At 45.7% G+C, this 27,785-nt stretch overlaps 1 protein-coding gene across 6 annotated transcripts in view; it reads left to right on the top strand.

The window, feature by feature from the left end:
- Positions 1–27,785, top strand: part of GRIA3 (glutamate ionotropic receptor AMPA type subunit 3) — a 143,755-nt gene that overhangs the window by 110,826 nt on the left and 5,144 nt on the right. For 3 of the 6 annotated variants that reach the window (XR_007628348.1, XM_050310919.1, XM_050310923.1), the window contains exons 13-14: positions 13,096–13,343; positions 13,901–14,015. Coding sequence is in view for 5 of the 6 variants with exons in the window: in XM_050310919.1 (XP_050166876.1) it covers positions 13,096–13,343; positions 13,901–14,015 (363 nt within the window). In the remaining variant the exon portion in view is untranslated. The remainder of the gene's footprint in view (positions 1–13,095; positions 13,344–13,900; positions 14,016–27,785) is intronic. The other 3 variants (XM_050310922.1, XM_050310921.1, XM_050310918.1) reach the window with 1 other exon arrangement.

Genomic DNA, 27,785 nt, shown 5'->3' on the forward strand with positions numbered 1-27,785 from the left:
CTGTTTATAGTCACTATACTGTTCTGAGAGGGAAAAATATCTTCTTTTGAATATCGTGTTACTGTTAATACAGTTAATACAGAAAGAGGGCTTGTATAGGGGTGTTTCTTCATTTCCTTAATAGTTTGACACAACAAGGAAATCCCTTCTCATGGAGAGATCAAAGGCATGAGTGTTTTGTGTGAAAGGATACAAAGTCTGGTAAATGCATGAATACTTTGTTGTGCTGTTGATAGTCTTGAGATGAGCTGTGACTGTCTCCTGGTGCTGGGGAAAGCAGGGCTGTAAATGAGGCTGATCTGTCAGGAGCTGTCAGCTCCATCAGGCCAGGAGAGGAGTCAGATGGGGATGGAGGAGAGCAGAGCCCTGGTAATGTGGAGTGAGGCTGGATGGGCCAAGTGGGAAAAAGAATAGGCCCTAAGTGGTGCTTCTCTTTCTTCAGTATTCTCAAGGCACACAACATAATTTCAGTTGTATTAACTGTTGCAGAGTAATTAATTTGAATAGAGTGATGCAACCATGAAAGTGTTGTAATTAGAGTCTTCTTCAGTTGATTTGAAAAGGGCAAAAGCTTTGCCTTAGATTAAATGTGTATGTTCTCATAAATACTAAATTGTACAGTCTTTATTAGTTACTTAATGAGAGGGTAATGGTGGCTGAATCTTGAAATAACTCCTAGAGGACTCCGGGTTTCTGAGGTCCTGCAGCACAGACTGCACCTCTCTCTTTTTAGGGGATTTGCTCTCCCTTGGCAGATCTTTTCTCACTGCTTCTGGAGCATCCATGGGAGTGATGATACTCTGAGTCAGAAAAAGCCATGGGTTCTCCTGGGTACAGGGGAATGCTTATGCCCTGTGTAAGGGGAATATCCTCTTTCACCCATCCCCTGCCTCCAGCATTTAGCCAATTCAAGCAGCAGTTGGCTGAGTGGTTCAGGATCAGCTACCCAGTGAGAAAGGAAGTTTTAACTGAAGGAAAGGTGCAAGAGGAAGTTAGTGCAATCCAGTGCCCATGCTTATCTACATACTCTGCTGTGGCATGTGTAGGTAAATCTTCCCTAGAGATGGGCTGTGAGCAGGAGGTCAGCACATGTGTAGATGCAGCAAGGATAATATCTATCTCTTCATAGGGCTGTAAGGCTAAAATGTTTCTCAAAGATATTAGTCAGATATTGATCTTAATGGCTACTGTTGGCCAGAGAAAAGTGCCAGCAGAAAGGAAAATTACCTCCTGATGCATCGTAGAGGAGGTTCAGATCCCCACCGTGTTGTCTACTTGTGCTAGAAGGAGCTCCTTTAGAGCCTTCAGGCCATGGCTCCCATTTCCAGATAGGATCATTTCTGAAGGTCTCCTTTACAGTGTAAATACCTGTGAATACCTGAAACTGGAGCGATACCAGCCCCTCAGTTCAGATGAACAGATGGTAATGACTTTTCAGCCACTTCAGGCCTGGGCAGACTCCAGCCAGTGACCTATTTCAGAGTCCTGGCGGTGTCCCTGAACTCGCGGTGTCTCCCGGGTAGAGGCTGTCCCAGCTATGTAGGCTGAGCTGGGTGCATCATTCCTGTTCCAGGCAGGCCCGGGCACTGACACTGCTCTCACATTCCAGCCACAGCCGCTGTGTTGTAACAGCTTCACAGCAGACACTGTTCACACTTCTCACTTGCTGGAGGCTCTCTGTGTAAGGGTGTTTGTCCTCCCAGTGTATCTAAGAATCCAAGAAACCTTCCTGTGTTTTCATGGTTGTTGCTGGTGTCTGCTCAGAAACATTTTACGTTTTGCACTAATTAGCTTATAAAGGCATTTAAATGGCAATCAATAGATTACATCAATTCCCTTTTGGCTTTTAAAGGGCACTCATCCATATTGAAAAGGAAAAGAAAGAACCTCTCCTTAGATATTTATTAACACACAGTCTCAAATTAACAATGCCAAAATACCTCTTTCTCTTTCTTGAGCACTGGTGGAAGCCTGTATGAAAAAGCAGTTTCAAATCACTGAACTACTGCTTTTAAGGGTGTATCTGTTAGAATTATCTTCTCATACATTCAATTAAAGTTTCAGCATATCTGAACAGCTTATCAAATCAATATAATACCATTTAATCTAAATTCAGCACTGAGCCTAAGTATAATACCACAGTCTAATAGGTTTCACCTCCAATATACATGTATTCAGAAGGCATGACCTTTACAACCAATTAGTAATTCTTGTATAAACTTGGCTGTATTTGAACTTCAGTAGAAGTAGAACGGGTTTGCAGACATTTAGAAATATAAATTACCCATGAATTTGTGGTGGTTTAATTGATAACAGATATGAGTGGTAAGAGGCTTCTGCAAAATAACTTGCCAAGTGTGTGTTTGATCATTGACAAACACAGCTGACCTGCTGGAATACTTCACTGAGAACCTGAAATTTCAGAAGGTGCCCTCAAAATTTATCTGATGTGATCAGGCTCTACAGGAAATAGTGAGGCAGGTAACATGTAGCAAGATCTTCTTCCTTTTGTGGGAAATTGCAGGTGGCTCATATCACACCATTACCAGTGTAGGTAATCACCATTAACTAGAACTAAGGAAAAAGAAGGTCTCAAAGGAATGTTGTTTTATCGCAGAAATCTTTATTTGTATATTTCTCAGCAATAGTTTAAGGATGTCCCCAACCAAACAACTCAGCTATCCAGTGGCTCTCCCATGCCTCAGATGAAATGACTTGCTACCCTGAAGTCAGTTCCTGCTTTTTTCTCCTGGAAATGTCATTAATTGCCAGGCTGTTCAGAATTTCAGTGGAAAGGCCAAAGACCCTCTGGGCATGATGCTTTCTACTCTTACAGTTGGTTCATCAGTTTCCTCAAAAAGTGGTTCTTTCCAAACCACATTCAGATGTGAGGCCTTTCTGGACTTTAAAACTACAGTTTTTAAGACACAGGAAGTCATGTTAAGGATGGCCCCCTAAGATGTTCCCTGTTTTTGTCTCTTCTTGGTTTCACCAAGTCAGAATAGGTTCAGCAGGAGCATGTAGAAAAGCACGAGATGCACTGGCAAGAGGCTTATGCTGAGGAAAGGTGCTTTGACATGGGAGTAGCTAACAGGAAAAGCATGTGAATATGGAAAGGGGACTGGTGAGGTATCTCTTGAAAAGAAATTTAAGTCCAAGTTCTTTAGCTGGTAAAACTAAAGCCGACACAGAAAACAATTTGTTCAAAAACAAAGAAAAAAACAGCAGACAGATTAGCACCAAAGCAGAAAATGAAAATTTATCTGAAAAAAACAGTGAAAGAACAAATGAACACGTGGACTCCAAATTCCTTGGAAATTAAAAGAAAACATTCCTTAAACCCATCAAAAGGATTTTGAAATAACTTCCACTAAAAGCACTTGGGATAACTCAGACCCCCCCTCCTGTTCAGCACTGCTGTGTGTCGGGCTGTGTGAGGTGGGGCTGTGGTGGCATCAGTGGGTCCCTCCTGGCTCGTGCAGAGAGGACTCCCCATCCAGGTGCCTCCAGGGCACTCAGGACAGACAAACTGGGGTGGACAAGGCCAGTGCTGTGCTTGGGCAGCCCGGCAGGAGCACAGCTCTGTCCCAGAGCTGTCATGAGAGGGAGGAATTATGACCATAATGCATTTGGAAGCACTAGCGTGGTACACCCCGTTTTAAGTTAAAGAGCTCGTCGCTTTCCTCTGATGATAAGGTTGTGTAAAGATGAGACTGAAATAAATTCCACCAGCAAGTGGTTTAGGTAAGGAAAAGCCTTGGGTTATACACCCATAGCTGCTGTGTGATTTTTATGCATTCTGTGCAATCAAACGATATTGAGATCATCATTAGAGCCTATTAAAAACGCCATCATGAACCCTGTGTGTGCTGTGCTAAGGATTTCATCTGTAGTTAAACTCTTTGATTTTTAATTTCAAAATTTATTTTGCTAGTGAAGATGAAGGACTTGTTTCTAGCACAGCACTCATACAAATACTGTGCTTTTGCCTTTAGATAGAACTATGATTAGCAGTTGGAAGCTTTCTGTGTTCTTGACATCGAGCAAAACAACACAGTCATCATAACAAATTCCTGACAAAAATATTGAAGTGTGATTGTATTTATGGGCTTTAAAGAACAGAACATCACAGAAAAGTGATAGCTTCAAATAGGAGTTGTATAGATCTTTGATAGGCAACGTGGCAGCGATTAATCAGAATAAATACTGTGGTTTAACTGTTTTTTCAACACAGAAGGTGTGAAAATTTTATTCACCCATATATTCTCCCTCCCTTCCCTGTTTACAGATGGGAGTGTGCAGAAATATTAAAAGGTGAATGTATGTGTGCAGAGAGATCATAGCCTCCCTATTGCATGGATGATAGATGGTCTGCTTGTGGGGTTCTTTTAATCTCTTGAACCTCCTTTCTGCCATATGGCCAACAGGCAGTTTTAAAGGCAGCAGGAAATCAAATGTGACATAATTACAAAAGAAATGGTTTCCCATGAAGTGATCTAATGTCTTTAAGGCTATAGATTGGAGAGGAAAATGTATCCTTACGGGAACTAAAATTAACAGCTCATCCATCATCCGCTCCTTGGAAAGAAAGCGTTTGAATGGTGCTGGGGTTAAGGTGGCTGAACTGTTTTACTAATTTCAGCAGACAAGCGAGGATTTAGCAAAGCTTTCAGTCAACACTTAATAACAAATATTTGAATAGATCTCTTCATTATCTTCAATAACAGAGGGCATTTGTCTATCAGCTCTGCTTGTGTTTGTGGTTTTGGCTTTTTAGTTCACCTCTGTCTCAATACTGCCCAGCAGTCACAAGCTCTTGGGGGCCAGGTGGTATGTGGGGCTGTAGCCCATGGGAAGCTGGGCACAGAGGGGCTGTAGCCTGTGGAAAGCTGGGCACAGCAGCTCACAGTGTGTTAACGCTGTAACTGTGTCTGCACCACAGAGGCGAAGCAGAAAGCGCCTGGGGGGGAAATCACTTGCTGTTTGAATGCTCTACTTTTTGGAGAGCAGCTCTATGATAATGATAATGACATTGCTCAAGACAGCGAGGACCCTGGTTTTTCAAGTCTCTCCTACTTTACGTAATGCTACTGTGTCACATTAGTACATGCTTATTAGGGATTCATTTAAAATACATGGGTGCTGATAAATTACTCACAGCGCTGCTGCTGTTACTTTTGCATAATTAGAAAATATATGAAGGTTTAGAAACTCTAATGATGTGAATATGAAACATCCCCTCTTGCAGTCTGCTGGGATTTCTCCATCATTGCCTGTATATTGGCCTTTTCTGTCTGGAGCTGAAAACTCATTAGACCTGACAGTGTTCAGATCGTGTGCTGGAAATGCCGTTCTCTGTTAATTTATTACGGGCCAAATCCAGAGCAGGGCTGGTGTGCTGCTCAGTTGCCCAGACAAGGCAACTCTGCTGAATATGTCACTGCTGGAAAGATGCCCCTTAGCCTGCAGGCTGACGTAACCCTCCCTCCAGCCAGCTCGAGTGCGTGCTGCTCCTGCTCCCCAGGCGGGCAGACAGACAGACAGACGGATGGACAGACAGGCTCACCAGCACAGCCGTCCGGATCCCCCACGTGTGCCACCCAGCCCATCATCCCCCTGGAAGTGCTTCCTCGGGGCCAGCGCTGTGTCCCTGAGTCACAGAGGATTTACAGAGGCAGCTTGTCGCTGGTAAAGACTCTCATTTCCCAATCAGCATTGCAACGGGCAGGACGGGACGGCAGCACTAACGCGAGGGGATGAATACAGTCTGAAGTTCAGTGCTGTGCCAGGAAAGGACGTCTTAAAATGTTGATTTACATTCTGCTGATTTACATTCTGCTGCTCACGCTGTTACTGACATGTCAGCAGTGTCTGGTTCCAGCCCGAGTGGCTCTCTGCTTGTCTGTCTGTGTGAGCGGAGCTCGCTGCAGAAAAGGCGCCTGTTAAAGCAGCTCCAGCACATCACCCGCCTGCTGCCAAAGGTCACACTTTCTAAAGGGCTATGAGAGAAAGTCTGGAAAGACTTCTGCAATGTTGTATTATTTTTATAAGACAGTTTCTTTTGTAATCAGGCCACTGTGTATGTTAGGTGTGGATAAACAAGTGATGCTGAAGCCTGGAGGGGTTTTTTTAGGCTGCTTCCCCAGCTGTTTGGGTGGGCAGAACTGCTGTGGAGCCCCCTTCCCCACCATCACCACCTCCACCAGCTCCCTGCTGGATTCCCCATCCTTCCACGCCATGCAGGGGTTGTCTGCATCTTAGAGGATCCTAGAGGAATGCTGCAGCCCTGGGGTTTGTGGGCCTGATCCTTCCACTCTCTGGGCTTCATTTGCCCAAACTGGGAAAGGAAAATGCCATTTCTAAAGCATAAGTTATAATTTGAGTAACAAACCAATATGACAGTGTCTGTCATAAACTTGGCTGCAAAATACTATAAGTCACCCTATAAGTCACTATAGGTCACCCTATCTTTTACATTTATGCATATGGTCTCAAAGGTTTGTGTATTCCTACAAACACACAGACTAGTTTAAAAGCACATGCTTGAACCTTGCTCTTCTGTGGCATCCCACAAATTCATAAGCTGTGGGTAGAGTTTGGTAGATTTGGGGGTTGGCCTTGCTAGAAGAGAAATGCCCTGTGCATGCTCATGGCATCTGACCTACTTTCTTCTGCCGAGAATGTAATAAAGGCAAGAGGTTGATGTAATGATGGGATTGATTTTTCTGTCCATATAGGTAAGTAAATTGCTGGCATCACAAGTTATCTGTGGCTAAAAGCTGTGACATTGATCTATTAGACTCTGCCCTATGACCTTCAGTAAATGACATCTCTGCTTTCATGTCCACACTGGGGAAAGGGGACTAATGGTGCCCTCTGGCCTTCATGAGACCTATTTTTACCTTCTCAGTAAAGAGCTTGGAAATCTCAGGCAGACAGGCCTTACTGACAATATTTATTACGTTTTATTACTAATGTAGCATCATTAGGCCAACCTTCACATGCTCCAGAGCTGGAGTTGGGCTGGGGGCTCCCACCACGTTCCTCACTCCTTGTAGAGGCAGCTGTGCCAGGGCTGACTTGACATCAGGCTTGAGGGAGCGTGGAAAGTCACGGAATCAAAGCCTTATCCAGAACAACCAGACAGTGGTAGCCACTTCATTGGAATTTGCCATGTAGGAAGTTCAAGCAAGCAGCTGCCTAAACCCCAGTGGATCTCAGTGATGCCCAAGCCAGGCAGCAGTGGTGGTACGAAGCCAATCTCTGGCAGTTTTTCATTCCTGTTCAGTAACTTGCTCTTTAATGGTTCATAAGCTGCTGGATTCATTAGCTGTAGAAGAGCTAATTGCATACGTGGAAGGAAAGCAATGAGTGATGATAATGAAGCAAGGTGCACACTTAAGTGCCCAAGTTCATACCAGTGAGGTGTGCATCTGTGTAAAGGCAGCATGCATTATTCAGATTAAATACCTCCACTTCTTTTAGGATGGACCTTTGTGTTTTGTATCAACAACATCTGTCTGACTTAAGGGCTATAAATTTCTCTTGTTACAGAACTCTAACATACTTATAGGACTGGTGTAGCAGAGGAGTCTGCTGCTTTATTGATATCTCTGCCTACCTGGGTGTGCGTGTCATGGTCAGGATAGTCCGTGCACTTTTTTATTTTGCTGCACTTCTTCCCTGTTGGATTTTCTGCATTTCCATGCATGTTGGCCTACTCCAAGGTGTATTAAAGTTTATGTAGCCTGGACCCAGCCCTGACACCAGGCATCTGTAAGTGGCTTCCTTGTAGGTCTTCTACATCTCTGGTATGTCCGTTCTGTTCCCTACACTGATATTGCCCAGCACAAAACATTCTCCTGCTTTTCTCATAGCCCAGCTACTGGATTACTGGGGAGACCTTATCTTTTTCTTTTCTCCCTCTTTTTTTTAAAGCTTGTTTATCTTTTTTTTAAGCTTTTTTTAAGCTTAACTTTGAAGGCGGAGGTAAAAAAACTAACATCGGTATAATCTAACATTTCTAACAGCATAAAAGGGATAATGTATAAATGGATTTTAAAACTAAAATTGATTTGAATGAATGTGGCTCATGACTGGATGATCAGCAATCATCACCTATAAGAGAAAAATTTAAGCTTGACTGCTGGGAAAACCTTTCATGGTGCCTGCCATAAGAAATTAAGGACCATTGTGGTCATTTTAATAAAATATCCCAACAGGGTGTGTGAGGCAGGAATTTTGAGGCAGACCTGCAGGTTGTGGGAGAAGGCAGCAGAGAATGTTCTAAAATAGGCAAAGGCCATCCCTGTAACATACTCTGAACTATAGAGGAGAAATGCTGTTTCCTTCAGATACAACATTCACTGGTGCTCAGCGGTGGAGGAGGTGACGCGGTGTCACTCCTGGCAGAAGCATGAGACAGATGTCTGCAGAGGGGGAAGGGAATTCGGTCAACGGGAGGAGGCTTCAGCCACAAAGATATTTTAGAGCTAAATTTAACCAATGTCAACGAATTGTCCAAGATGTGCTGAGGTTTGCTGTATTATCTCTAGGTGATTTGGGATGTGCCAAAGCAAACCAAGGCATCTGGTTTCACTCAGCTGGAGCCACAGTGCCGGGTTTTTTTGGTGGCTGGATAGGTTGAAGAAATAACTGCAACTGAGAGGCAAACCTGCCTCCTTCCCACTGCCTGTATGGTGCTCCCAGCCCTGGCCAGCCACACTTTTGGATGCTCTCACACCCTGTGGCATTGTTTTATTTCTCATTTCACTACTGGAGCCAACCACACATCAAAACTGGGGGAATTAGAATGAAAGACAGTGTTAAAATTGTGGACTGATTGAATTGACACCTTCTTTTCAAATGAATGCTTTGCTACCCAGAAGCAACGTGTATTTAGGTACCGATTATTAACAGGCCAAGTGAAGTGAGTCCTCGGCACGAGAGCTGCTGGCTCTGCTGGCACGGAAGGGAGCTGCCTGCACCCTTGGCTGAGGTGTTGGTGGCTCATATTTCTGCATAAACATCTGCAAATAAACTAAAAAAAAAAAAGGCAGCACTATTGACAAAGCAAAGGCCAGCTCTATTTATATCTGCAGTAAGGCTGTGATAATGAAAAGACGCTTTCATGTGTCCCAGGGCCTAGATGAAACGCTGAAAATGTTGCTTTTAAGAAAAAAATGATAATAATATCCCCTTGAAATCCCGAAGAAATGTGTGTGGTGGACTTCTGGAGAGCAAAATCAAAGAAATGAAATAAGAGTTGCAGAGCATAGGGAGTTACTGCAGTTATGGGCTGTGAATTGGTTTAAATCTTTGCTTTTAAGCTTTTTTTTCTAAGTATCTCTTTAAAAGTAACACTTTAATGAGAGAGAAAATGTTTTAGTGATGCTGAACTGTAGCAACAGTGCAGATCTGTCAGACTTTACCTTATTTTGGAGTGTAAATCCTTTCCCTATGGTTGCTTCTGCTGTCTGGCCCCTCTTATGGGTGTCAGACTCCTGGAGGGGACTGGGAGGGGTGGCGTGAATGTCTGCAGAGGAGGACAGATGGGTGAGAATCTTCTTTCAGCACAGGATTTGCAGCTTTATAGTTAGAAAGGGAAGAAATTTTCCTTTTCTGAAAGTTTTTTATGGTAGTTGAGTTTTGTTGAGGCAGTTGGAAAATTGGGAAAATGTAAATATTTACTCAAAATACCGTCTTTCATTTCATCTTGTTGCATCTTTGACTAACATTAGTCAGCTGGTTGTTTCACGGCATTGAGCAGGTGTAAAATATGATTCCTGGGGCAGAAAATGCCCTCGAGCACTCCTGAGTGGGTGTGCAGTGTCCCTTTCTCCAAGAAGCCTCATCACGTATCATTATTTTGGCCTCATTGTGAATTTAGGTGAATGGCTGCAAAAAGCAGCACTAACCAAGCAGGACTCAGTGACCAGAACCCGTCACCTCCCTGGTCCTCTCTCCCAGAACACCCGTGGGTCCTCACCAAGACTCCCCCAGCTGGACTCTGCTCCAAAACCAGCCCGTGCCTGATGCATTTTATTTTAACCTTTTCCAGTCAACACTGTTCATTTCTGCCTTGCACTTTTGTCTGTTTCTACTAGATCAGACTGCTCTTCTCATTTAGGTTCTTTGATAACAACAAGACACTGTGAAAATCCCACCTGGCAGTAGAAGAGGTGGGCCATGAAATGGGTATAGAAATGGGAACTGATTTTTAACCACACCATCCAAAAGAGTTAAATGAAGGCAGCAAACTGTAAAGCTTAGGCTATTTGTTGAAGTTGAAAAGAGATCAGGTTTTGAGTCATGGAATTTGGTTTTCTGAAGCATGAATGATGATATTCACCCTTTGCCCTTGGAGCAGGGAACGTGCTTTGTTTGGACCATGTGCAGCCCTGAGCGTGCTGTTGGCACTCATCAGATAACTGTGATTATTAAACAGTGCACAGATGTACTGGCCTTTGCTTTCAGGTAGTCTGGCCAGCTGGAAAGAGTATGAAAGACCTTATTACAGACAGGTATTCAGGTGTGAGTTAGAAGACTAAAAGGAAAAGAAATTCTGGTTTACCTGTGTAATTAAAGGCACAATCTGTAGAGGAAAACAGAAAACAAGCAAAAGTATTTGTAGTGCATGCACAACTGGGGAGGCTCACCACTGTAGCTTGCTGAGAGGTAGAAGGAGAAAGAGTAAAGCTGATTTTATACCTTTCTTTTGTTCCTTAGGTGCCCATTTGCAAATATAAATGGGCAGGTGCATTTGTATTATTTATGTTAAAAGAAGATGAAGGTTGTAAGGAAGAGAACCTTGAAACTGGGACACGCCAGGTTTGCCACTGCTCACTCAGTCTCTGTGTTGGCCAGCCAGGCTGTTTATGTTCCTTTTCTGCCTGAGGGAGCTGCTCAAGAAGAGCAGCAGACTGGCCGTGGGCAGTGCCTTGGGCTGTGGTGTGGGCTGCCCGTGCTGCCTGCACTGCTGCTTGCTCAGGTGCACAGCCCTGCCACAGGGGCTGTGCTGCCCACAGGGCACCAGGGTGGTGGCAGCTGCTGAGGCAGTGACAACCACCCCCTCCTGGCACTTCTGGTAGCCCTGGGGTCCCCACAGCCCCTCCGGCGGGTGCCTGGGCACTGCACTGCCCTGGCCAGCCCACACACACTGAGGGGTGGTTGGAAAAGCAGGACATCCAGGTCAGTGTGCTGGCAGAGCAGCAGCAGCCTGGTTTGGCCATTGTCCCCTGGGTGCCTGTCTGACAGCCCCAGTGTGACATCTCCCCTTGGGCAGGACCCACAGGCCTGCAGGCAGCTGGGGCTCAGAGCTCCCCTCTGCAAACCCACCTGCTGAGGCTGGCACAGGCCAGGAGCTGAGCTGCCACACTCCCCCTTCAGCTTCAGAGCCACCATCCTCACCTCACGGTATTCAGAGTTTTCTGTTGCAGGGGAAAGTCAGAAAAATCCTGATTCCTTCTTTTACCTGTGTAAGGACCATTTCAGGTCCCACTTATATCCCTCTTTCTCCTGGTGCTGGACAAACAAAGCCCTACAGCCCCTCTTTAGCCAGAAGATGCTCGCTCTCTCTCTCTCTTGCTTGTTTTTCACACCTGCCACCCAGCCAGCTCCTCTTGAAGCTGGGCTGTATTGTCTCTCTGACTTCCTGTTGTCGATTGGGCTGATTTTAATTAGTTTGCATTTTCAGTTGTTTTTCAGCTCATCAGGAAGGATAATTAAAATAAAATCCTGCCCTCCGTGCTCCTCTCCATCCGTTGTAGCAACACCAGCTGAGCATGCTAATCTGAGGAGCGATAAAGGCAGGGCTTACTCCCCGTGAAGTGTTTGGAGGCTGGTTGTTAAGCATTACATTATTCAAAATGCATTAAATTGTCCTGAATGAGGAGGAAACGTGTCTCAATCATCAAGCTGATGGACATTAGCAGTCTTCCACTACAAGCTCCCTAAATTTGAACTAGATTCACCTCCTGCCTGCCTCATTCCTGTTCTGCGAGGAAAGCTGTGGACAGGGAACTGGCAAGGAGTAGGAGGCATAAATTGGAGATACCCACAGCTTGGACCAAAAGCCTTATATAAATCTTTTGGATTTCTAGACTTTAGAGAAATGCAATTGGAATTACTGCCTTCTGTTGACCAAGCAGGAAAGTTTAACTGGTAGTCCAGGATATGAACACTTAAGAGTCTGGAGGTGGCTTTGAGATCTGAGGGTGGTTTAAATGTTACTGGTGGGGAAGAGGGAGAAGGGGAAGTAACACATTTCAACATTTCCAGGTTTACAAAACGTGTATGCTGAGCTGAAGGCTGTTAGGGTTGGCTCAGTCTCAAAACAAGGAAAGCAGAAAAAAATATATATAGATGACAGACAAACAGTTAAGCAGAGATTTTTTCAACGTATTACTGATATTTGTGTTTGCTATCTTTTAGGTAAATGTGAAAACAACTCTTCAGAGTTTGTCTATTCACTCATAAAGGATTCTGTAATTACTATTTATACTCCTTGTCTGAGCACCACTATTGGAAGCCACTAGAATGTCATTGTTTCCTGTATCATAGACCTGCCATTGCCACTGTGAAAAGCTGAGTCCTGCCTTGCTGAAAACTTATGATAAGCAAATGTCAGTCCTCCCTAGCTGCAGTTAGCATAAAAAAAGACAATGCTGAGGATTTGTGTGAGGAGGAGGGACTCCTTTGGCATCTGCTGACCATGATGGATGAGCTGGGATTTCCTGTCCTCCCTCTAGTTCAGTAGCAGAGCATCACACAGGCAGATAAACCCAGCACAGAACAGGAGCCAAGTGCTGGGACCGGCGCACGCTGTTGCTCATTCTGACTGCCAAGCTGCCAATTACATGGCAATTAGTAGAATAAATGTCCGAGATGCGTTTCCCCCTCCCCAAACATTTTATTTTTTTCTCATTGTTCAGGGGGCAATGTGTCTGTTCCTGAGCTACCTTGACTTTTTTCACTTGCTAGCCTTAGTCATTTACAGGGTTTCCTTAAACCTCCAAGCCAGCTAAGCCCAAGGAGGCCTTGCCCTTGTGCCCTTGCCGACGTGACTCTTCATCACCCTCCTTTTGTCTCTCCCAGAGGTCAAAAATAGCTGTCTATGAGAAAATGTGGTCGTACATGAAGTCGGCCGAGCCTTCGGTGTTCACCAAAACGACGGCGGACGGGGTGGCGAGGGTGCGGAAGTCCAAGGGGAAGTTTGCCTTCCTGCTGGAGTCGACCATGAACGAGTACATCGAGCAGCGCAAGCCCTGCGACACCATGAAAGTTGGAGGCAACCTGGATTCCAAGGGCTATGGTGTAGCAACCCCCAAAGGCTCAGCATTAAGGTGGGTGGAATAATATAACAATATCCATGTTGTTATAGTATTCCACCTACCCTGATGTATTGTGTTGTCATTTTCTTTCTTGTGGATTTTGAGGTAACTTTAAAGTTTAAAATCTTCAATATTCCATGGAGTTAAATAAGACGGTAAATTATGGTTTCATTTATTTAATGCATCCATTTTTTGTGTTCTCTTCGTGTTGTCCTTTCTGATTGTTTGTTGCTGTTTTAATTTTACAGTTCAATGGCTTTTTCAATTTAAATGGTAAAAGCCAAGTTAACCTGCCATATGTGACGAATGTTAACTGCATGATGTGGTGTTCTTGTTACTTTTTTTCTCAAAGACGGTTTCCCCATCCCGCACACTTCAGTTTTGAGCAAATGTTATCCTCCATGCCACCTTCCAATATTTAACCCTGTATTTGCTGTACAGACATTTTGATAGCTCCACGTTCTGTGAAATTTTAGCCAATTTGTCCTCTTGTGCTCCTTTTTTTATACGTTACGATTTCCTAAGCATTTGTGCATTTTTTCTTACAAGTTATGTTTTATCGTTTCAAGAAATGCTGTTAACCTGGCAGTATTAAAACTGAATGAGCAAGGCCTCTTGGACAAATTGAAAAACAAATGGTGGTACGACAAAGGAGAGTGCGGCAGCGGGGGAGGTGACTCCAAGGTCAGCCTCAATGTCACCACAATCGGGTACCTTAGCAAAGAGTAATCGGCAAGGCTGTTATTTCGCTTCTCAAGAAAAAAAAAAAAACAAACCCCAAAAAAGAAAGCAGATGAAAACCATTTCACTAATTGTGGTGGGGGAGAAAAAAAGCCATTTTCTTGCTCAGTAGCTCTTTCAAAGAAACGGTCTTATTTAATATCATCAGCAGGCTTGGTCGAGCTTGGAAACCTTATTTAACTAACAGATAGAAAGTCCAGTGGTGGGATCTATGGTGAGCAAATAAGTGAGGTGACTGTACAAGAAACCAGTGATGGCATCTGGCCTCTGTACTAACCCCTGAAGACAAGGCTTTGGTCGTTGTCCATGATTTAGTTGTGATGCAGAGCAGGTTTTGAGAAGCTTTTCTTGCCAGGGCCAGCTGTGCCAGCGCAGACCTGGAGATGAAAAGGCTCCTGTCTTCTCTGCTCTTCTGAGTAGGGGTCAAGCAGACCAGTACCAGCACGTGAGGCTTTGCTGGCCACGAGAGTCCTTGGGAGGAAGCCTGGTCTGTGGAGAAGAGATGCTGGGGTGGGGCTGTAGCTCAGAGAGGGAGAGGGTGGCTGCTCACGTAATCACAGCATGGGGCAGAGATAAGAGTTAAGCAAGGATCATGGCAGAGACATAACCTTACACAGAGATGGGAGTCGCCTGTTAAGGGTACAATAGTAGCAACAAGGGTAACGTGTAAGGAGCTTGTGTTAGGCAAAGCTGAAAGGCACTGCTTGCAATTGGGAAGTGTATTGCTGCACTGAACTGGAAATTGATCTTAAGGAAAGAGGGTTTGGAAGTTTTGCCAAGAGTATTCAAATGTCACCTTTTGTACGGCTCTGACCAGTCTTCTGCACACACCTGTGCAGGAGCCCTGCATCTGTGTTTGACGTGCCTTTGCTACAGATGTAGGCTCAAATCTGGCTCTGGTGACAGCAGTGGCAATACTGTCACTGCCTTCTGCTGAGCTGAGGCTCCCCAGCCTTCCAGGCAGCCTGTTTGGTAGTGAGGCTCATGAAGTCGCTTCAGTGAGCTCGTGTATTGCAAAAGTTAACTAATGGTCTTTCCTATTGCCACCCTTACCCTGTAAAACTGGCAGGTTGTGCAGTCTTTAACCCAGTGAGGAGAAGCTGTAGCTAAAGTAGTCTGGGTACTGTTTGTCACCTTGGGTGCTGGAATTACCAAGAAAATTAATTTAAATGACATCGTTATAGTGAAAAGTACTGAAATTCATTTTCATAGTGACAGTCTCCTACAGCTAGTAAAACCAGTTCTTTAGGGAACAATAACTCCTAATCTTGCTTATAAAAATGCTTCAGCTTTGGTCCAAAATCAATAATATCAGTATTTTCAGTAGACTGCAGTTTCGGATAATTACTGCAAATTACTGCTGCATTCTATTAATAAGAGTTGCTTACAGTTGGCTACATAGGAAATTGCTCATCTGGTCATGTCTGATGTTAGCAAAAGCCACTGTGTAATATTGAAGGAAGGAAAAGCTCTTGAATTCAGGTTTGTTCAATAGCTGGAGGTCTGCACTGCTCAGTAGCAGCCTAGTGATGAGGATGAGCTTTTTTATGCTTTTTAGCTCTGCTGCTCATCCTTCACAGAACATTTTTATATAGTGTCCTACTTGCCAGTATATTAAATGTTTAATATTCTCCTGGGATCCAGCACCTCATTGTCCGACGCTGCCTCCATGAAAGAAAACTCTTTGTACAAACCAGCTCCAATGAACTTCATTGCTTCAAGTTCATTGAATTAAACTCAGCCAATAAAACTTACAGCCCTAAGGAAACTAAAAAGGATTTTTTTAAATGGTCATAATTAGGGCAGGGCCATCCTTCTATTTTTTTGCTTGTGGTGAAAGACCTTTTACAAAGAGTGATACTGTCTATTAGCAAGCCCTTGGCCCGCTCAGGGAGTGTTGCAGCAGTGAGTCAGGGATGCTGTGATAACATGAGTTGGTACCCAGAGAAGAGGGAAGGGGAGCAAACACAGTAAGGAGTGTTTTGCTGTGTTAGTCCAAAGTGGTGTCTTTCTGCAGTTTGTTGTAACCCCCTGTGGTGAAGGAGTGCTTGTTTGTTTGAGCTGCAGACACCAGCTCTCGGGACGTGGCTCAGCTGGCACAAGTTCCCACAGAGGAGAACGTGGGTAGGAGAAGACCTCCCACAGAAGACTAAGCTGAGGGAGGCGGAGGAGGGGTTAGTTGCTGTTTCCAGAGGTGTGGTAAATCAAAGGGCTCTTTTGTTATGAAGTGGTTTTTCGATTGAGGTAGCATCCCGTAGGCTCCGAGTGCCGTGGGCTGCGATGCAGCGCCCATGCAGCAAACAGGAGGTGCCTTCCCTGCAGCACCCACCCCATCTGCCATGAGCGCCGAGTTTGGGCCATGCCCCCACCCAGGGGGAGCCCTCTGCCCTCTCGGGAGCTGAGCACCGGTGCTGCCTTCTGGGTACCACAGCTCCAACAATCTCGCTGGCCTCTCTCTCTTCTCTGTCCTCCCACCAGAAGTTGCCCTCATCATCTCATCCCATCTCTCCGGTCGATTGTTTAGACGAGCACGGCTTCATTTATAGAGCTTTCGGAGGAGGTGGTGCTTCAAAACTGTTCTTGTTTTTCCCTTAAAGGAGGTGGTAGCTGGGGGCAATCAGAGCAGGAGGGGTGGTGAAGGTGCCTGAGGCTGAGATACAGAGTTTGCATCGCGTCACAGGGGGTGGTGTGGGGGCCATTGCTGACTCGGGGCAGCTCTCTCTACCGGCTGAGCTGACAGACCCCCTCTCAGCTTTGCCAGTAGAGACCCAGGCTTGGGAAATCGCTGCCCCAAGTTTGCAATCATCTGCCTCCTACCTACTGCTAATGGGTTGTGTGCAGCTGAATGAGTTGTTGTAAACTGATAGTGCCGGGTTCTTAAGGTGAATTCCTCTGTGCACTCTGATATTCCAGCTCATGCTGAAAGCCAGAGGTAAGTATGCAGCCTGCTTGCCTGTGCCAGTGCCCATCATTGTACCACAAAGGACCCAGTCACCCAGAAAATGCCCTCCTGTGCTCGTCCTCCCCGCGGCCTCGCATGCGGTGTGCCTGTGCTTGGAGAGGAATGGTTCTGAGCTGTGAGTTCATCTCTTGTTACCATATCTTCATTGACATTGGAAAATTAATCAGTGACTTCTGATTGCACAAGGATTTTGAAGCGGGAAAGAAGAAAAGGTATTCAATTGACTGTCTGCAAGATTTTTAATCTGTTGGGTTACACGGAGCGTAAGGTTAGTCCTGCGAGCATCCCACGCTCCTGAGGTTCACTCATCATTTAAGACTAAAAAGACTGTGCCATTTTAACGAGATTGTTTTCAAGGCCTCAGCTGACATGTGTCTTGTTTTCAGTGTGACCAGTCTATGCCAGCGCTGCTGTGGAGCAGAGGGTGCCAGTCTGCCCTGAGGTGCCTTAGCTGCCGGTACTGCCCTGGTGAAGGGACATACCCAGTTTTTATAGTGGTCCTTATTTAAGAAGTCTGAAGGGGAATGTGCTCCATCTGTATGAAACTTTTCTGGGATGCATGTCAATATGTGTGGGCTGGCTTGGCTGGTGCAGACGTTCTGGTACGTGCATCGAAGTGTTCACTTATCCCTCCTAAAGGAGCATGAATTCAGTTTCATGGCAAAATTATCCTCTCTTCAAATGCTCTCATACATGTGAGCTGGGTTCTCAATTATGAGAGAATACAAAACAGCAGTTATAAAAAAACCATATTCCAGGAAATATGTTACAGTGTATTACAAGTTTGGAAACTAATTATTTTGTTTATTATACAATCCTATCATCTTGGAGCTGAGTGATGGCTGAATAGGAATTTAACAAGAACTAGACAAAAGGGGATGCAGACGGCAGGAGCAGGCTGAGTGACTTAAGTGAAACTAATTATTCAGCTGCATAGGAACAATTTTCTGCTAAGATAAATTTCTATAGTTCTGCTGTTGATAGATTTCTTGTATTCTTACACCTTCATGGTAACATTTAATGACAGCCAACACGGAAGGAGAATGTTTGAATGCAGCTTCTCACCGACCTCACACACCAAGATTCCTTGCTAATTATTTGACTCAATTTTTTTTTTTCTTTTAATGTATTCTTTTTTAGGCTGATATCTCTTGTGGAGTATATCTGTGAAAATGATGTGCAGTGTAACACTACTTCATTTTCCAATTGTTTCTTTTTGATCATAGGATTACCTGTCAAACGTGCTATCTGAGTTGTGCCCTCAGAGCACCATCACCTTCCCAGGCCCTTCCGAGCTGCTGGTGTGGCCATTAGCAGATGGGATCTGTTCCCCCATTCCTCTGTGCTGGTTTGCTTTGATACATTTTCAGCACAGCCGTTGGCATTTGCAGCATCATTTTTTTTAAGTGGCATATTTTTAGAAGAAATCTGTTATGCATTACTTCAGATGATACCTGACGCCTAAAGAGCACCATTGCCAAGCGGGTCGTGCGTAAAAGGGAACATTTAGGGAAATGGCCATCTTCAAGAGATGCAGCACGATTTATTTGAGCAATTTGTTTGGAATTATGTTCATCAGCATAAATTTCCTTGTCACCCATTCTATGGGCCTGGGTTATGAGCTGGAAAAAGATAAAATGGCTAGTCAGAGCCAGTGACAGTAACACAGAGCTAATTCGTGCTCAGAGCTGGGAAAGTAATATGAAATTATTGTATTGTGCAAATTAGTGACAAAGCAAAATAATGCATTAAAAGGAAGACATCAGAATATTGGTTTAATTGACAGCTATTACTTTATAGTAGATTAGGAAATAATACTGTGCATGTTTTGTGCCAAGAATGAAGTCTTAATGCTCCAGAAGTTCATTGGAGTATCTCACTTAGAGCATTGGCAGGAAGGGCAGAGAGCCTGCTCTGGTTTGCAGAAATGGCAGTGCTGTTGTGCAGATTGTTGAGGGCGTTTTCCTGGGAATGCAACTGGGATGCTCAGAACAAGAATTTGGGACAAGCAGGTTGCCCAGACTGGGAAGGAGTTGGTGGAGTCAGGGCTGGTGGCATCTGAGGATTGGGAACTGTTTTGTTTTGCCTGTATATCCTAGGGACTGGCTTTGCTGCCTTGCCAAAGCTGGACCTGACTGTGTAAGGACATGTGCTTGTGCAGCATTAACTGCGGCAGAGCTGGGGCTCATGCAGGGACACCATGTCCTGCCTTTATGGCCACAAGAAACCTTGGAGAAAGAACCTGTTACTTGTGCACTCCTTTTGATAATACCTGTGGTGCTTAACAGTAAGCAATTTTTCCATAAATTGCTTACATGAGTCATTTATCCTGTACTGTAAGCATCAGTGTGGAAAAAGTGGAGGCAGAAGACTCCGTGGGACTGGAAAAAGAAAAAAGGAAAACCAGCAGCTGGAAGTGGAGCTCCCAGCAGCAGGAACAGGGCCCTTTCTTTGAACATCTCCCCGAGGGTCTGGGCTTGGCTGTTTCCTCTTTAATAGTAACTGCTGTCATTTAACATACAAAGGGAAAAGTAAATGCCTTTCTTCTTGTTCTTCTTCAAAGTGACTCTAATGTTTCAGCATTGAGCTCACGTGGACGCAGGCACTTGTGCTGCTCCGTGGATTTCTCTGTGCTGGCCGGCTCTGTAACCGTGGGTTGGACACCCTTAGCTTTGTACACGCGGCATAGCCGTTCTCTGAATGTCTTGTGTAGCCTTTGGACTAAGCAGCACCTCCCTGCAGCCTGCGGAGGAGCCGAGAGCAGGAGCCGCAGAAGAAGCCGTTCCAAGAGGAAAATAAAGACGGGGGAAAAAAATGGATGTGTCTAGAGGCAAGAGAAAGAGAAGGTGAGGGGATAGCCCACATGCAAGGTAAGTTGAGTCTCTTGCTCATACCCATCCTGATTAGAAAGGATCCAGGCAATGACAGAAAAGATCCATGCTGCTGTTTCAGATGGTGTAGGTTTGAGCGTGACGTTAAGCATCTGCCCTCCCTTGTTCTGCCTCCCTGTTTGGGGAACTCTTCCTCCCACCCTTCACCACGTCTGTACCTCAGGTCTCAGGCACTGCTATGAATGAACTACAGTGACTTGTTAACAGCTTGCATTTCCTAATCCCATTGGCATGATATTATTGCATTAGCACTTGGTGCTTCTATTAAATTATGGTCCTGTTAGTACAGAGTTTAATTTGTTTGAGCTACACTTATGAAACATATAAATATACTTTCATAGAGACAGCTGCTGCTGCCAAACACAGGCTGCAAACTCTCTGCAAAGAGCAGAGGAACTTGCAGCCTCAGCTGGTAACACATATGGCTCTGTACAGGTGTGCACAGAGTGTGTGTAGATGTTCCAATTGTGCACCAGTTCAAACACCTGAATTTAAAATGTACACCTAGTTACTACAAGGAAAAAACAACAGATTCTGCAAATCTTCCCTAAAAAAAAAAAAAAAAAAAGAGAGAGAGAGGAAAAAGCAAGGATCCTTGAACTGAGGAAAAGAACACTATTTACAAAAAAGCCCAGTGTAATGGAGACTAGAAGAAAGTTCTGCTATGGGGAACTATTGCAGCTAGCAAGTGCTCAGCAGGAACTAAAAATCCTCTCCCCTGGCAGCTGAGGAGCTACAGCCCCAGGATGCTGCTCACCAGCACTTGGGGCCCCAGGGCCTTGAGCACAGGGAACTGCTGCTGGCTCTGCTACTGAGGAAAAGCAACATCCTTCTGCCAGGGGATTTATTGCTCTGCCTCTGAGCACTACCCCAGCCACTGACATGCAGTGTATTTCTTAGGTGGCTGGGGGTTATATGGGGCTTGAGGCACTGAGTTTTAATCTTCTAATTTTTAAAGCTCTTTGTCTCTTCAAACTAGATGGCTTTCACTTTTATCCCTTCCTCTGCCCACCCATAAAGCATTTCAATCCCTCAAATGTTAAATCTTGGAGATGTGCAATTGCTGGTAACACAGAGCAGGGGAAAATTGGGGGTCTGAAGTAGTAGCAAAGAGCAACCAAGGGCTCATTTCTTAAAGAAATCCCTGGTGCTTTTTCCATGAATTTTAAATGTTCAATGTGGAATACCAAAGGTCACTTTCTGAGACAGAAGATAACAAGTGGGAACAGTGATTGACCATATGGGTTTATGCCCGTGTTACCAGGGCTCTTCACTCCTGTTTGCACTATCAGGTAATTGTTGTCTTTAAACAAACACATGGGTTTGAATAATGAGCCGGTTTCCACCCAAAATCTCCCCCATCCCTCACGTGTGTGTGTGTCACAAACATGAAGTCGTGTTACAGAGAGGCTGCTAAATGAGTATATTGCAACAGGCAGATGGATCTGATCTGGGCAGGAGCAGAGCCCTTGGACAATGCATTCACCCCCAGCTTTTGTATCTTTTCAGAAGTTATTTCAGTAACAAGATCTGACAAAAAGTCCATTCAGTAGTTACAGATCAGGCTGGGATTTATAGAGCTTGGGGGATAAAGTGCCTCATTTGGTTTAGATGTGTCTTTAACCTCAAGCGATGCCCTCTAGAGAGTAATGCTGGATTTGGTGTGTCTTCCTGGATTGTTTCTATCTTTATATTTTAACGATACCAAGATGGTCGTTAGTGAGATTTTTATGGTAGTCTGTCAAATTAAGCAGAGTGCCTGGGCTTGATTTCTGCCTTTGTCAGTGCCCTGTGTGGCCGTGTGCCTGCACGGGCTGGCTCGGGGATGCAGTGGTGGCCACTTGCCTTCTGGCCTGCTCAGCTGCAGTCAGCAGGACTGGAAGCCCCTTTCAGCATCAACTCCCCTTCCTCGTGCCAGCCAAGTGGAGAAGGCTGGTGATTCGGTGGGATGTGTAGCAGGGAGGGGTTTCTCTGCTGTGCTGGGTGCAGTTGTTCAGGGTCATTCTCCCTGTGCCCTTCAGGTGTTTACCTCTTGGAACATGGTGAAGGTGACACATCCCACATGTCCACAGCAACTGCCTGCTCTGCTTCCCCTGAAGTTAGTGTAGATTTGCCTGTGACACCAACAGGAACAATTAATCCAGTATTTTCAGCAGTTCTACCCAAGAGGATTTTAGGAAGCATTTGGAATTAAGAAAATGCTTATTTGTTTGTGCCTTAATCCACTTGCCTTTCCTGTCACTGTGAGGTGGATTTTAGAAACCCAAGCATTTAACTTCTGAACTCTTTGATGTTATAATGTTGTTGGTTGGGTTGTGCTGATGTCAGCAATCCCAGGGATGCTCCAGCCAGCAAGGGCAGCTCTGGTCATAAGGAACAAAGGAAAACAATTCCTGCTGCAGAAGTGAGAATGTTCTAAATATGTCAGATTGCTAAATTAAAGGGATTAGGTAAAAAACCAGGGATTTAAAATAATTCAAAAACCATTTTACAATGCAGTAACCAAGAGCTGGTACCACCATGGACTCTCACCTCCTTCACATCCCTGGGATTTGGATGGGAGGGTGATGGGCCCTTTGCAGAGAACACAGCCCTTGGTCTGACCATGGGGCCGCACTCTGATGTGGAGGGAGGATGTCCTGCTTCATTAATCTTGCACTCTTGGAAGGGACAGATTTGCCAGATGCCTCCTGTGGCTTTTTGTTGCTCTGATGCCACAAATCAGCCATAAACCTGGCCTAGCCAGATATTAGTCCAGATTTACAGCTGTTCTGTGCCATGCTGTGTGACACAGCCAGAGCCTGGGAGTGTCTTTGGCGCTGTGATTTCACCTCCCCCAGTGGACCCAAATGGGCAGTACTAAGGTACAGTGAAACAGAAACAGCTTTGCTGTGAATGCCACATCCCGAGTGGTGTGTGCCTGCACTTCCACTTTTGGCGTCTGCTGTTGGACTGCTGGGAAAAATGAACAAGCGCCTGTTGGTGACCACAGAGGATTCTGCATCGTGGCAGATGTGGAGTTTGGTGCATGGGGAGGTCACATCTCATGATGGATGAGGCTCCTGGTGACCGTATTTACCATATGTTTGGAGCCAGCATCCATCTGCCTGTGTGAGCAGGATCCTCATTGCCACTGGCCTTATATTTCTTGACTTCATCTCTGAGTGGACTCTTCTGTCACTGGGGGAGATGGACCATGTCCCTCCCATGTGCTGCTGGGGACATGGACGTCCTGCCTGAGTAGCCCTGCAGAAGCCATGGAGCCCTCCTGGGACCCCTCATGAGCAGTGAAACTGCACAGGTTGGAGCTCCTGCCCAGCATTTGACATCCTCCTGAGCCAGCTGGGACCCCTCCCCAGCTGATCAGCTCTTCTGCAGCTTGTTCTCTGCTATCCTGAGCCTCAGCCCCAGGCATGAGTGAAGAAAGGACATTTTCAAGACAAGAAAGGAACTCTCAATGCTGATGTTATCCTGGTCTTCCTTCAAGCTCATGGGTGATTTCTTCACCCCCAGAAAAGCTACATGTTGACTCTCAAGATGCTGCAAGCAACAATGTTGCAAAAATGCCACACTGTGTTCTGTACACCAAATATTCTAGGGAACATCAGAAATGGGCTGATGGTGGGTGAAGGAGCCATAAGACCCAGGTGGTGAGAGGTGCCAGGGCAGCCCTTGGGCAGTCCCACAGCCCAGGAGATGCAGAGCAGCCCATGCACTGCTCTCTCTGTCCTCTCCCATTCTGAGGAAGCCCTTCAGTTAGTGCTCTGAAGAACCTTCACTTGTTACACCTTTACTTTGCACCTCCCTTTTCTGAAAGATTGCATCTAAAGATTCTAAATGAGTTCTGAGCAATAGCTCATCTGCTCTGAAGGAACAGTGTGCTGCCTGCCATGTTCATTCACTCTCCTTGGCAATGTTTGAGTTTGGGTATAACATTTATATTACATCCATTAGAGCATAGAATGGGGTGTGAATTACTCAAAGCTGTTCCAATCATCACTTAAAATCTTTATGGATTGCAAGTAATAAACATAACTGCAGCATTGCTGAGACTTCATGCCACTCAGCCGCCAGTTAGACACAACTAAAAAAAGTCTGCGGATTATTGGGTGAGACATTCAAGTCCTAAAGTGACTTCTGCTCCTAATTTTCACCTGTAGTGGTCACCGGCTCTTTGTATCGCCTGCTGATACAAACCCCAAACATGATCTACAAAGCCACTAGCATCATTCCTGGAAAATGGCCCTTTCCTGGCAAGACAGCAGTGTTCGTTTCATAAATTAACAGTGCTTTTCCAAGAAACTGCTCTGACTCTTCACTGCAGTCCAAGTTTGTTCAGGGAAGGGTCCTGTTTGCAGCACTGGCACACAAACACGATGGCCAGGAACTGGAACCCAATTGCCAGAACAGCTTGGCCAGCTTTTGCAGTCATATGTGGGAGTGCAGCCTGCTGGACCTCTGTCTTAAGCTGGTAGAATTTAATGATGGCAGTAGGTAAAACACCTGGTTTGGGGTTATCTGCTTTAAGTAGGTGCAGGTGAAATCATGAAAATGAACCTCAAAGGTCATTAATCAAACTGCCAGAAACCTGTTTTGATTTATAATTTGAGAGGGGCAGGATTTCTACCTTCCCACTTTTGGGACTAATAGAGATCTATTTCTTTGATGATTAATTTACCTGTCCTCTACTTCAAACTTGTTCTGGCCAGAAAGAAATATTATAATGCCACCAGTTTTCTCAGCGGAGATAAAATTTACTGCAACTAACCTGCACTAGTGCTTTGGTGAGAGGAGGCAAAGCAAGAAATCCCTCAGACAGGTGAGGGTGTCTCAAAGAGCAGTAAGAAGAGAGATGGCCTCTGAGTCATCATGTTCCCTCTTTTCCATATTAATGGTATGAATGGAAGATAGATAGTAATGAAATAGAAATGTAATGAATGCTCTGCAAAGAACACATAGCAGCTTCTTCTTCTGAGAAGGGACCTCTGCATGGTGAACATACTCAGCTTGGCTGTGATGCCACAGAGGATTTGTGTTCAATGGGTGAGAAGAATGCCAGGATCCAGACATGGCCCTCTCTGCTCCCATCAGAATCTCAGCTAAAACCATGCCTGACTCTGACTGTTAAATTGAACCAAGCTGCACAACTACTGAGAAATGAGCAATCAGCAAATGTACCAGCAGCCAGGCTTGTTTTCCAATGTATTTGCTTACCCTGGGAATTTGGGAGTTGAGGAGTCCATTCTGCACCAGCCTACACTGCATTCCTGGAGCACTGGACCAGTGTCTTCATGTCTTCTCCCACCATCAGGTTGCTCAAATCCTGCTGCATGGGAAGCAGCTCATGCATTAGGAGGTCTTGGGGTTTATTTCCTGGAAGCTGACAAAATTATTCCTTTAACGAAACAAGCTGCATTTTGTGCTCCACAAATTGGTGCCTTTCCTTGCACGCTGAGAGGGTGTCCTCGCTGAGGTACTGATGTTCATCCCAGTGCCCCAGCCGGCAAAACAGCTGAGCTGAGGAGGGCTGGGAGCTGGCTCAGGCAAATCTCCAGGTTGTGTGCTGGGGGAATGGGACAGGCTAAGGCAGGGCAGGAACAGCCCCAGCAGGGGAGACCCCTGGCATAGTGACAGCTCCACCAGCAAAGCCTTGGTGGGCCAGAAGCAGGCAGTGGCTCCTTGGCACCTGTGTGTCCATCCCAGTCACCTCCTCATGTTGGGACAAATGCATGGACCAAACCAGCTCTCTCCTACCCAGGCTGAGGGACCTCACCTGACAAACAGGGCCATGACAAACTATAGTGAAAACCCCGGTTTAGGCGAATTCCCATCTGTTTTAGCTAACATAATTTTAGTTTACTACTTTTTTCTTTTCTTTTTTTTTTTTTTTTTTGGCAGTTGCATGTGCACAATTAACTGCAATCTTGGTTTGGGAAAAAAAAATACAGCACCCTAATTAGCATATTAAGCCTCCTCATTTCCCAGTACTGTATAATGTTGTGAAAGCTAATCTATAATGTATTGGATGTTATGCAAATTCTTGGTGCTCCGTATGGGGTTTGTAAAGGCATGCAAATTAAAAATAGTGTTTGGAATAGGACTGGGGGGAGGGGGAAATTTGCACAATAAAATATGCAGGTAGGAGGAAAGGTGTTTATAACCTTCTTCCTATTGTTTGTGTATTCTCAGCTGTACAATGCTTTTCAAAGCGGAGAGGTGTATTGCATAAAATCTCTCCAAATTGGATAGTTTTCAAATGAAATTTTAAATGAGAGCACTGTTCTCTAAACAATAATTCACCCCATTCTCTGCTGGGGCCTGTAAGTGGTAGGTAAAGGTACTCAGCTTTCCCTGACTGGCATTTCAGTCATGCACAGCTGCTCACAGTGTGTTTGCCTGGGTGTCAGTGGGGGTCTCAACACAGCCACTGTTGTCCAGGAGGGTCCCCAGTGGTGGCCCTGCTAAGACCTGGCAGGTGGCCATCGGTGTAACCCAGCAGGGCAGGTGCATTGCTTGCAGCACCCAGGGTGTTTGCAGCATGCAGAGCGTGCTCTGATCCTGTTAATGTTTTATGGCCCTACCTACAGGAGGATGTAAGTGTAGCTGCAGCACAGCTGGCTTTTTAGGATGCCTCTGGCTCCTGGTGGAGGGGCTCTGTGCCTGCTGCCAGCGCCGAGCCAGCAAACACGGTCAGTCTCCTGCGGCTTGTCACCGCCAGCCGTCGGCTGTGTCCGCCTGAGTGCGTACAGCCAGCCCTGATTGATCCTTAATTAGATTACAGCTGCCGCTCAAAAATAGCCATTTTATAAAAATAAAATCTTGGCTGGTGTCAGACCGAGCCCTGTGCAGACCAGGAGTGGTGCTGCCTCTCCCTGGACAGCCAGGAAGCTCTGCAGGCAGTGCTGGCATTGCTGCCGCTGGGATCAGAGACCGGTGGCTCTCCCCACCTCGATGGCTTTTCCCTGCCTTTGCCTCCATTCTGGCCTTGGTGACACCACACTGGGTCACATCAATGCAGCCCATGGGGCATTCAGCTCAGGAGCTCTTGAACATGCTGATTTTTATCCTGGTGCCCCACAAGCTGAGCACAGCCTGTCCCGCCTCCATGGAGCTGCTGCCCTCCTCCCAAAGGGCACGGAGCACTTCCCAGGGCAGCACTGTCCAGCATCAGCCACCGACAATCTCACAGCCATCTCAGAGGCAGCTCCTTGGCAGATGAGGGAAGGGGGCTTTTCTTTACCAGCTACTTCTTCCAGCATCTTGCCCTGCCCCAGGCATGGCAGGGCTAGGCCCTCCAGGTGTGGGGAGGTTTCCCTAAATTCCTGTTGTGCAGTTAAGCTTGTACTTTGGGTATTTTGTACAGGTCATGCTGCTCTTTCTCCTGAGTCTCTTCCTCTCGGCAGAGTCTCAGCCCCTTTGGCCATGGGTGGGAGAAAGAGAGGGAGCAGCAAGCTCCAGACATGAGCCTGGCACTGGGGCAGACACGGACTGAGCTCCTGCATCTCCTCCACTGACAGCAGGCCTGGATGGACACAGAACAGGCTGTCCATGTGTCAGCCTGGTGTTATGCCATGCAAAGTGGCACAGCATCGCTGAGGATAAGGGCCCAGCCTTTTCCGCCCCACCAGCTGCCCTGCACAGCCATGGAGCAGGGATCAGAGCTTTCCAAGCAGGAACAGGAGCTGAGGATGTCCCTTATGCAGGGAGCCTGTCTCATCGAAGCAGGCAGGAAAAATAACAAGACATCACACAAGGAGGAAATAGAAATGACAAAATGCAACTGAGAGCTCTTCAGGTGCTGCTTTCCCACAGGGAAGAGGCAGATGAGCTCAGGTACCCTTGGGCTGTGGGCTCTTGGCA

The sequence above is a fragment of the Myiozetetes cayanensis genome, unplaced genomic scaffold (genome assembly GCF_022539395.1).
Source record: "Myiozetetes cayanensis isolate MyiCay16 unplaced genomic scaffold, myiCay2020 scf15, whole genome shotgun sequence".
Classification (NCBI taxonomy): Eukaryota; Metazoa; Chordata; class Aves; order Passeriformes; family Tyrannidae; genus Myiozetetes; species Myiozetetes cayanensis.